The 11,226-nt window shown below is 42.0% G+C and overlaps 1 protein-coding gene across 1 annotated transcript in view; it reads left to right on the plus strand.

Annotated features, from left to right (window-relative positions):
- Nucleotides 1-7,886, plus strand: part of gal3st3 (galactose-3-O-sulfotransferase 3) — a 36,120-nt gene extending 28,234 nt beyond the window's left edge. The window contains exons 2-3 of the mRNA XM_022202194.2: nucleotides 860-962; nucleotides 2,581-7,886. Of these exons, the coding sequence (XP_022057886.1) occupies nucleotides 880-962; nucleotides 2,581-3,910 (1,413 nt within the window). The 5' untranslated portion in view covers nucleotides 860-879 and the 3' untranslated portion in view covers nucleotides 3,911-7,886. The remainder of the gene's footprint in view (nucleotides 1-859; nucleotides 963-2,580) is intronic.
- Nucleotides 7,887-11,226: the final 3,340 nt, after the last annotated feature.

The raw sequence follows: 11,226 nt of genomic DNA on the forward strand, positions 1-11,226 counted from the left end.
ATGTTTTCCCAGATTGATTTAATTCCTGTCTGTGCAGCAAACCCTTAATGATCAGGTTTACTTGATCATGACCCACTGGTGCCCTCATGCTCCTCCACCAAATGGGCTATGCAGGGTAAAGTACAGCTGCTAGGAGTAACACGAGCCAGCGTTCTTGTCTGCTGGCATGCGTGCAGACAGTAACAGGACGGTGTAATCAAGCAGAGGGACGTCGGCCATTGTTATGCAAGTGAGATGCTGTCGAGAGAGGCTTGGACACCTTCCCGGGTTTCATTGCTGTCGCGGCGTTTCAGCGGCGCGGGTCAAGTGACAAAGAGAGTTTCTGCTAGCGAGCGATCTCACTGTGAAGCCCTGTTGGTTTTTTCACATATGCGTGTCCCTCATTATCAGCGGGCCCTAATGTGCGGGCCCATCTGCCCAGGGCTTCAGCCAAGAGAACATAAAAGGGTGTGACAGTAAATGTGCAGCTGTGGAAGGTAATGAAGGTATCATTCACTGTATTATTACTGAGTGACAAAAGCCAAGCCACACTACCCTCTCCTGCTAATGGATCCCGGCAATTATTTGCTGAATAAATCCTCCTCACCATGTCCATCTCTTCCTCTTGTTCCCCTTTCTCACTTCCTTTTTCTTCCTGTCCTTTCACTCTTCATTTCTGCTCTCTTTCATCTTTTCTACCTCTGAGCTTCCCCTCTCGTTTTCTCCCCTAGTTCCCTAATCCCCGGCCACCCATTTTCACCACCATTCTCCTTCCACCTTATCCCCATATTTGCTTTCTAATTACACCTCACTAGTCTCCAGCTCTACTTTCTCTTAGACCCACCTCACTCTTGCTCTTCTTCTGTCTCTCCTCCCACAGTCCCAGTGAAGCAGTGAGAGATGTCGCAGAAGAAGCTATTCCTGGTCTTCATCGCCATCAGTACTGTCAGTCTTCTGCTGCACCATGGGGGCCACTTCAGCTGGTGAGTGACTGAAATATACCAACAATATGCAAACATATTACATGCTGGCTATCCCTCTAAAAATGCATATGGTGCTAATTCTAATGATAACTCTTGCAATGGCAGTTCCTGTCTTTTACAGTCAAATTAACAGAGGAACAGGCTTATTCACACGCTTAAATATAGAGACTTTGAGTGTCGATGCTCTGCCGTGTTTTGTCGAGGGACCAATTACAAAAGCAGGAGAATCAGAGATTTTTGACAGCCCTGTATTCTGTAACTTTTCCCCCATAAAAAACTTTACTCTCTTAGTTACCGTCTTTCCACATTTTTGTAAATCTGACCTTCTACTTTGGCTTACCGTGAGTATTATCCCAAACTCCGGAGACCGTGCTGCAGTCTAAAAATCAAGTGTTTTGCTGATCAATAGGCAAATACGAGGACATTAGCAAGAAACCAGGAGCACATGAGGAATGGCTAAAAGGCTAAATCGTGCAACCACATGTCACATGCCATTGTGATCGATCCACTTGGTAGTAATAGGCACATTGATTGGCACAAAGATAAAGCTTTTGTGAATTTAAATGTAATATGGAAGAGGTTGTAACTGTATCTGACTGGCTCTTAATGCAAACTCAAGCATTGTGTCAGTGCCCTTGTGCCATTTTTTTAAATTTTCACTGTCATCCATGTAAAGACTTAATCGGTTCCAATGTCTTTTTCTGTGTTGAACTTTGGTAAAAGTAAACGCTGCTGAATGTTGTAACATGATCCACTCAGTCACAGTGTAAACCGCTCGCGTATGTTCTGTGTACATTCAATGTAAGAGTATAATTCAAGCTTCAGAGAGTATAAATACAAAACATAGAACACACCAGGATGCATTAAAGTGAGTCATTTTACAATGAAACTGGAAATGACTTGAATGAAAATCAACTATATTCTGTAATAAAACCATGACATACTTGACAAGACTTTTCTTTGATTTTATATTCAGCGATTTAACAAATACTGCATGTTTGTCCATACATGTTCCACATGTGCTGTTTATTTGGGCTGGAACATAGCAGCTCATCGTATCAATAGTAATATTTTTCCAATAACAATACAGAAAAGAAATGTAAATCGCACTTTAAAAAGTCTTAAATAACATTAAGCACTAAATGACGGCATCGTGTCAGATTCTACGCCACACAACACAAAAATGAATGGTTGATTTTAATTACAAGATGGGGATTATTCATTTCTCTGACTTGCATTAGGACAATAATAAGCACACATCATCAACTATGATTACACTGAAAGTCAGTGAACTATAATGTTGCTTTATCACCTCCCCACAGTTTGCAGTACAGCTTAGACAGATCATATATTACCGTACACTCTTTTTCTGGTTCGCCATCCTCCAGTGTCTTTGTCCTACTTCCTTACCTTGCACCCTTTCCTTATTTCTCTCTTTTCATTTCCCCACATGTTCCCTCTTTTTGCCTCTGTCCTGTTCTACACCCCCATCTCTTCCATTATCTGCCCAGTGTCTATGCAATTATGTGTCTAATGTCACTATTGTATCTGGAGTAGCTACTCCTTTTTGAGGAGCTAATGGAGCTTGAAATAAATGATGCTGTTTTTCTACCACCAGGACCATGGAGGCCTTCCACCTCGGTTGTCCTGCTCCCCGCTCTCATCCTGCCCCTGGCCTGAAACCCAAACACACCAACGTGGTCTTCCTCAAGACCCACAAAACAGCCAGCAGCACGATGCAGAACCTGCTGTTCCGCTTTGCAGAGCGCAACAATCTGACGGTGGCGTTGCCCGTACAGGCCTGCGGTCACCAGTTCTGCTACCCACGGTCCTTCACCTCTCACTTCGTCCATCCACGCACGCTACCACCAAACATCATTACCAACCACATGCGTTTCAGTAAGGCCGAGGTGCAACGCCTGATGCCAAACGATACGATATATGTAACAATCCTGAGAGAGCCTAGCTCTATGTTTGAATCTTTGTTTACGTACTACAATCAGTACTGTCAGAGCTTCAAGAGGGTCCCTAATGGCAGCCTGGAAGCTTTCTTGGAGGAGCCCTTGCGTTACTACAGACGAGATGAGAAGGACTCCATGTATGCACGCAACACCTTGACCTTCGACTTGGGAGGAGACAAAGATCGCCCAGCCGAAGATGTGGCGTACGCACGAGCCTTTGTGGCAGAGGTGGATAGAGTGTTCTCATTGGTGATGATTGCTGAGCATTTTGATGAATCACTGGTTCTTCTCCGCCATCTCCTCTCCTGGGATCTGGATGACATTCTATATGTAAAGCTCAACATGCGGACATCAAGTTCCAAGCGAAGCCTCACTCCTGGTCTCCCTGCAAAGATCCGTGCCTGGAATTCATTAGATGCACGCCTCTATGACCACTTTAATGCCTCATTGTGGCGGCACCTGTCAGTCCTGGGTCCAGCCTGTGTGGCAAGGGAGGTGCGGCTCCTTCGGCAAGCCCAAGAGAGACTGATGAGAAGTTGTTTTGGTGGGCAAATGCCACTTCTCCGTTCAGCTGCCCAGATTAAAAACAAGGATCTCCGCCCCTGGCAGCCCAGTGGAAAAGTTGACATAGTGGGCTATGACCTCCCAGTAAATCTCAGCCGTGGGTTCTCGTCCCAGTCCCAGGAGCTCTGCCTGAAGCTCATCATGCCGGAACTCCAGTACACAAGGGTGCTCCTGCGTTCCCAGTCAGTGCGCTACCGTCGAAGTTATCAGCTTCGGCCTCCGCAGCAGTCGCATTCCCTCCAGCAGCCCATACGCACAGTCATGCCTCGCCATCCTCAAGTCCACCGCAGTCAACCAACACCTCCTGCTGCTCCAGGCCCTGCCTCAGGAACAAGGTCCAACTCCACCTCAAAGCCTGCTGCAGGAATTCAAGGTCGGACCACAAAGTTAGGGCCTAAACCCTCACAGACCCAGGCTTCATAGACTGGGAAACAGAGACTTGAATTAATCCGAGTGCCCAAAAGACTGCATTGTTTCACTCATCATGACCCATGACACAATCATGCTTTTTTGGTAACAAAGGCATCCTTGGGAAAATGTCTGAGTTGTTCTTGTGTCAGTGTCTCTCCTGTTCTTTCCACACGGTGTTTGGGCTAAAAATAAATGAGGAAGAGGGTTAGACATATCAGGACTCGAGCTTGAAATTCTCCTATCTCTGGTCTGTGAAACAGTACCATGGTTGGTAGACACAAATGCGGGAGACACACTGGGACTGAGACTAAACTGGGACTTGCTTCAACTGCAGTGGATGGATGAGGGTTTTAGGTATAAGTGGCTCTTTGAAGCAAATCTGTTATGTGCAACAGGGACTCAATAGGGAAGTGGCGATATCAGGCCTATTGTGAGGCACAGACTGTGCTTTGTGTGTATCACACTGGTATAGTATCATCTTACTTGCTTTTATTCTCCGTTTCTCAAGCTTTCTTTCGCTCTCTCTCCCTAACATATGCCACTACTTGAGAGAGACATAACGATATAAAGGGATCGGCTGTCAGCCTTCCAAAGAGCCTCCTAAGAGGCCAGACAGACCATTAATACAACAGCACAAAAACAAATCTTCTTCTCTTACAAACTCTAGGACCTAAAGCAACAGAGGGAGAGGGGATAAAAAGCCAGACAGACAAAGTGAGAGACCTTATCCAGAAGGCAAGCCTAAAAACTGCTGTAATTCTCCATTTTGCCACCCATTATTGCTGTGACTCACACAGAGACCAAACATACATATAAATCCTGTGTCTCTCAAACCTTGCTTCCTTCTGGTACTCTTCTCTCCATTGTCCACTTTCATCCCTGTCGTTACCTTCTGACCAGGCTCTCCATCAAGAGTGAAGCACTGACATCTCGCTTTGCTTCACCTCAGTCTCCCTCAGACCACCCGCTGACATCACATCTTGCACTGTAGAGACTGTATGTTCGTTTAGGGGGTTGTATTTTTAAGCTTGGGCGTTATTGCAATAAGATCTCCAGGCCTACATCCTATATGAAAGGCGTGGATTTAATAACCTACCAGCAACCCCATACCACACACACAATGGCACAAACAAAAACATAAAGCAGCTTGACAGGACAAAGACTTGAAGCCTGTGGGTTGCAGTGTTTGAATATTTAATCGTCGCCTCTCGCAGCCTTCCTATGGCCCACACTCGAGGGTTACATGGCTGTACATTTTCATTAAGGACATGCTCGACCAGGTGAAAGCTGCTCATTTTGAAAACTGAAGCACAAGAGGACCAAGCGCGAGCATTGACATAAGATGCTTAAAGCCTTGTAAGGCTGGAAGGCCGGCTGGGAACCTAAATGTCAATACCTATCTCAGCTGTGCTCCATTTTTAATGCATTCTGCTCATATTTAATGTGTCGTTTATGTTCTTTTATTCCTCCACTGATCAACGGGGTACTGATAAGCAACTGGAGGGCAGAGGAATGATGGCTGTGTGCATTTGTGAGACTGTATGAGAGTATGTGTGTGTGTGTCAGGAAGTGGTTCTCTCTGCTTGTACTTTTTTCTATGGCCAGCCACGTTGGCATGGCAACAAAAGGAAATATTGTGTGTGAGATTTATTAAGACAATGTATTATTTATTATTGGGACTTACTGTATTTTAACCATTATTTTTCATGAATCACTGGATAAAACTGTATATCCATGAAGTTACTGAACGATCATATGGGCAACATACCACTTTAGACAGCACAGATGGAACAAGGCATGTGGCAACAGTATAAAATATTTATTCTTTACATGTTTTACATAATGCAAAACTGCAAAGACCACTTCTCAAAACCGCACATGAAACAAGTGTAGTCGCCTTAAAATTAATCTTGCATTCAGCAGCGCTAAAGTGCTCAACCACACTATGCTTTTGTGGTTGGGGTCTGTCATACTACAGGCTACTGTAATAAAAAAAATCCACGCAAACCGCTGTTGCTCTGTCCAGAATTAAAAGTAGAGCGGTTTGGAAACAGACATCAGGAGAGGATACACAGTTTTTTTTTTGAAGTGGCTGTGAATTTCAGAATTAAAAATGTGCTTATCTGAACATACCGGGGAACCTCAGCCTTTAAAGCATGAGATGCACAGCAATTCTTATTTATTTACAGACATTTGAAATATGTTCAGATACGTGCAATATTACTTCAAGGTATACACACTGTAAACATGGGTTAAAGTGGATAAGACGGAGGCTTTTGTATATTTCTTTTATTGTTAACTAATCCCATGAAAAGACCAAAACCAACAACATGTAAATCCCTCCAACTTTGTTGTTCCTGTCCTAGCCTGTCTGCGGCACTCAATGCATTAGTTACTACATCCCAAAAGAGCTCACACATTTAGCTGGGCAGCAGAGCGAGGTAATGAATTTCCAATGCTTTATGGACAACAACAGACACAAATAAGGCTGTGACTACACAGATGTTACACTGTCGGATCAATTTATTGTTGGTTTTGGTCTTTTCGTGGGATTTGTTGACAGTAAAAGAACTCTAGAATATCACCAGCCTCATCTTTCAAAGCAGCTAGCAGATTTAAAGGGTTCTCAGCTATATTTTAATTCTTTTTCATTCCACTGTTGTGTGTAAAAATAAACACCAGTTGGCTCTGAAAGAAACTATGAACCTATTTAAGATAAGAGAAAAACACTGAATATGTCTGTCAGAAACTACTTAAGCATTTTCTAGAGACCCAAAGTGTTCAATAAATAATCATGTGCATTGAAACAAACTGAATATACAACATGCCTACTTTAACAATAACAGAGTGAGTTTTTTTTTTTAAAAATTCAAACCAACTTTTTACTTCACTTAATGACGACAAATGTAAAATGGCAAATGTATCTGGCTGTTCTGTGGGTGATTGTGATTTCTGGAAAAGGGACATGTTGGAATTAAAAATGTTGGAATGAAGTTAAAATAACTGCCAAAAACTGGATTATTTCACTATTTTTTGGTTATGTTACAGGCTTTTCTTATATGATCATTTTTTCTGCAAATAACTGACATTTTGAAGACTATGACTCTCCATACCTCCAAAGACTTCCATGAAAAATTGAAGTTCAGGTGCTGTCAGTCATTGCATAAAGGGTATAATAATCTCCAATGCATACCTGTATTAAATCCAACTTTCTGACATCTTTGAATTTTTCATTTTGAGCAAAATAAAGGTAAAGAAAAAAATATAATTAAAGTAGGTTTTAACAGCTACTTTTCCTCCAATGCCTGTGTCTGAGTGGGATCCAGAAAAAGAATATGTCTGTTTTATTTCAGAAGTTCATTTCTGATCCATTTCTGCCTGGCTGTGAGTCGCTGTAAGTGCTCTTTTGATTGTACGAGTCATTCACCCGGCTGTTCTGCTTCTTGCGAGAGTGTTTCAGTAATGGTCATGCTGTCATGTCTAAAGTGTTGGCTATTCTTCTGAAAATGCCAAAGGGGCTTTAAAAACGGTACACTAAAATCTCATCATCTTTGCATTAGCTGCTCTTTATTCTCTTGTTGGAGTGACATGCAAAGCCGCTGCTGTTGATTTTATTTTGTTTTTTTGTTTGTTTCATGACAATAAGAATCTCTTGTGGTGTCGGAGCCTTTTTGGGCTTTCTGATGAGCCTTTACATCACAGAAAAATGGAAACGGCTTATTGCTATTGGGTAAAATGAGTCTCTGACCTGCTGTCCTTCATTGTCTCTTTGATCTGCTCATCATTTACTTCCATTTTCTGTTTATGGATTTATCTGTGAAAGGGGAAGAATGAGAACTTTTTATTCATTTTTGTGATCGAGTGGAAGAGTTTTTTTGGGTGACGGAGCTCTGAACAAATGGCTAGCGACAATCAGAGCTAGGGGCCCCAAAGCTTTGTAATTACTGATGGGAAACATGACGAATAAAGTGTGAATGGTTTCAATTCATCTGTGAGTGAATGTTTTTGACTCTGTCATTACACTTTTCAATGCAGATTTATTCAGATATGCACCAACTTAAATTAGTATGAATATTAGAGCAATGCACACACACACTTTTCATCAAGAGCGATACATAACACACAACCACAATTAAGATTCTGATTCTGAACGGTTTGTATTTCCCTGAAGACTCAAAGCAGACTTTTCGGGCTACAATCAGCCTTTTGAAATTACCTCCATTCAGCACGCCTGCCTAAGTGAATGAACAAATTGCTTCTCAGAGAGACAAAAACAAAATGCAAAGCAGTGTGTTTGATAAGACTATGATTGAAGCAATCATGATGCTGTGTCCCCTTTGGCCGGCCTGTCATTATGGCCTGCTGTTGCCATGGCGGTGCCTGCTGTGAGGTGGCCCTCAGGACTCGTTGCCTCATCACCTCTCTGTTTTTCCTCTTACATCTCTGCTGAAATTCTCTTTGTTGCTCTATCTTTGGCATAATCAGAGTTTTCTCCATGAGCATCATTATAATAATAACAATAACTGTACTAATGTAATTACCACAGGATAAAATGGCAAAAGGAGGAAGGAAACAAACAGAGTGGTTCATAAATAAATTCTTGCAAGTTTCATTTACTTTCTTATACAGTGCCTTGTGAAAGTATTCGGCCCCCTTGAACTTTTCAACCTTTCGCCACATTTCAGGCTTCAAACATAAAGATATAAAATTTTAATTTTTTGTCAAGAATCACCAACAATTGGGACACAATCGTGAAGTGGAATGAAATTTATTGGATATTTTATACTTTTTTAACAAATAAAAACCTGAAAAGTGGGGCGTGCAATATTATTCGGCCCCCTTGCATTAATACTTTGTAGCGCCACCTTTTGCTGCAATTACAGCTACAAGTCGCTTGGGGTATGTCTCTATCAGTTTTGCACATGGAGAGACTGAAATTCTTGCCCATTCTTCCTTGCAAAACAGCTCGAGCTCAGTGAGGTTGGATGGAGAGCGTTTGTGAACAGCAGTCTTCAGCTCTGCCCACAGATTCTCGATTGGATTCAGGTCTGGACTTTGACTTGGCCATTCTAACACCTGGGTACGTTTATTTGTGAACCATTCCATTGTAGATTTGGTTTTATGTTTTGGATCATTGTCCTGTTGGAAGATAAATCTCCGTCCCAGTCTCAGGTCTTTTACAGACTCCAACAGGTTTTCTTCCAGGATGGTCCTGTATTTGTCTCCATTCATCTTCCCATCAATTTTAACCATCTTCCCTGTCCCTGCTGAAGAAAAGCAGGCCCAAACCATGAGGCTGCCACCACCATGTTTGACAGTGGGGATGGTGTGTTCAGGGTGATGAGCTGTGTTGCTTTTATGCCAAACATATCGTTTTGCACTGTGGCCAAAAAGTTGGATTTTGGTTTCATCTGACCAGAGCACCTTCTTCCACATGTTTGGTGTGTCTCCCAGGTGGCTTGTGGCAAACTTCAAACCAGACTTTTTATGGATATCTTTGAGAAATGGCTTTCTTCTTGCCACTCTTCCATAAAGGCCAGATTTGTGCAGTGTACGACTGATTGTTGTCCTGTGGACAGACTCTCCCACCTCAGCTGTAGATCTCTGCAGTTCATCCAGAGTGATCATGGGCCTCTTGGCTGCATCTCTGATCAGTCTTCTCCTTGTTCGAGGTGAAAGTTTAGAGGGACGGCCGGGTCTTGGTAGATTTGCAGTGGTCTGATACTCCTTCCATTTCAATATGATTGCTTGCACAGTGCTCCTTGAGATGTTTAACCCTTTACGCTTCAGTGCGTCGTAGGTGTACCGCCGGCGGTACACTTACTAATTTGCATAGGAATTTCAAGAATGTCCGACGGCTGCAAACCCGATTATACAAACACTATACGCCGATGGAAAGCTTAGATTCTCATGAATCCGCTGGTATAAACCACTTTCAGATGTGATTACCACAGCGGGTGAGAAAAACACATTTGTCCGACAAAAACAAATATTCATCCATCCGTTCTCTATACACGGCTTCAACGCACACAGCGCGACTCACATTTCCGGGTTCATTACTACACACAGAAAAAAAGATTCCACAAAAAACGGCCATAATCCAACCTTTTACATCCAGACAACACAAGCCAGTAAACTATTTTGTCCAAAACATGTCTTGAAGTCGGTATAAAATCCACGAATCGGTCGTTTTCAAGGAAATGCACCTCGCGATGTGCGTCCAATATTCCCTGTATTTTTCGTCATTTTTTTTATTTAAAAATAGAATATTAGCGATTTTTTGTACTGAAAACGGCTGGAATTGACTGAAGCTTAAAGGGTTAAAGCTTGGGAAATCTTTTTGTATCCAAATCCAGCTTTAAACTTCTCCACAACAGTATCTCGGACCTGCCTGGTGTGTTCCTTGGTCTTCATGATGCTCTCTGCACTTTAAACAGAACCCTGAGACTATCACAGAGCAGGTGCATTTATACGGAGACTTGATTACACACAGGTGGATTCTATTTATCATCATCAGTCATTTAGGACAACATTGGATCATTCAGAGATCCTCACTGAACTTCTGGAGTGAGTTTGCTGCACTGAAAGTAAAAGGGCCGAATAATATTGCACACTCCACTTTTAGTTTTTTATTTGTTAAAAAAGTATGAAATATCCAATAAATTTCATTCCACTTCACGATTGTGTCCCAATTGTTGGTGATTCTTGACAAAAAATTAAAATTTTATATCTTTATGTTTGAAGCCTGAAATGTGGCGAAAGGTTGAAAAGTTCAAGGGGGCCGAATACTTTCACAAGGCACTGTATCTTTCTTTCCTCTGAAACAAACTTATGTATAAATATGCAAGACACAAGCTGTACAGAGATAACCAAAAGCTATTCTACATGGTAGTCATTCAAATCCCTAACGATACAGCAAAAACATAAATAAATAAAATATCCCATCTAGATTATCTCAATATCACCCCGAAAGTCTACCGGGAAAAACACTCAATCTGCCGTTTTCTTCACTCTCTTGTCTTTATGTGTGAGGTTTGTTTATGTCTGAGCAGCTGGTATCTGCATTGCATGAAATTCACTTTAGCATGAATATATATACCTACAGTTATTGACAATTTACACAAACTTAATATTTAATGAATTATTTAATTAGTTATTGACTTTGGAGGCGTGCTCACGGCACAGCTCGAGGGATGGTAATTTCAGTCAGGCAGTCCACCGCTTTGCTCTGGAATATATCAAACATCATGAGATTGATTACCATGACACAGAGAATATTTATCATCCCCAGAGGGTGACTTTTGAAATCTTTTAACCTTTTCTTCTAG

Source organism: Acanthochromis polyacanthus, chromosome 23 (genome assembly GCF_021347895.1).
Source record: "Acanthochromis polyacanthus isolate Apoly-LR-REF ecotype Palm Island chromosome 23, KAUST_Apoly_ChrSc, whole genome shotgun sequence".
NCBI lineage: Eukaryota > Metazoa > Chordata > Actinopteri > Pomacentridae > Acanthochromis > Acanthochromis polyacanthus.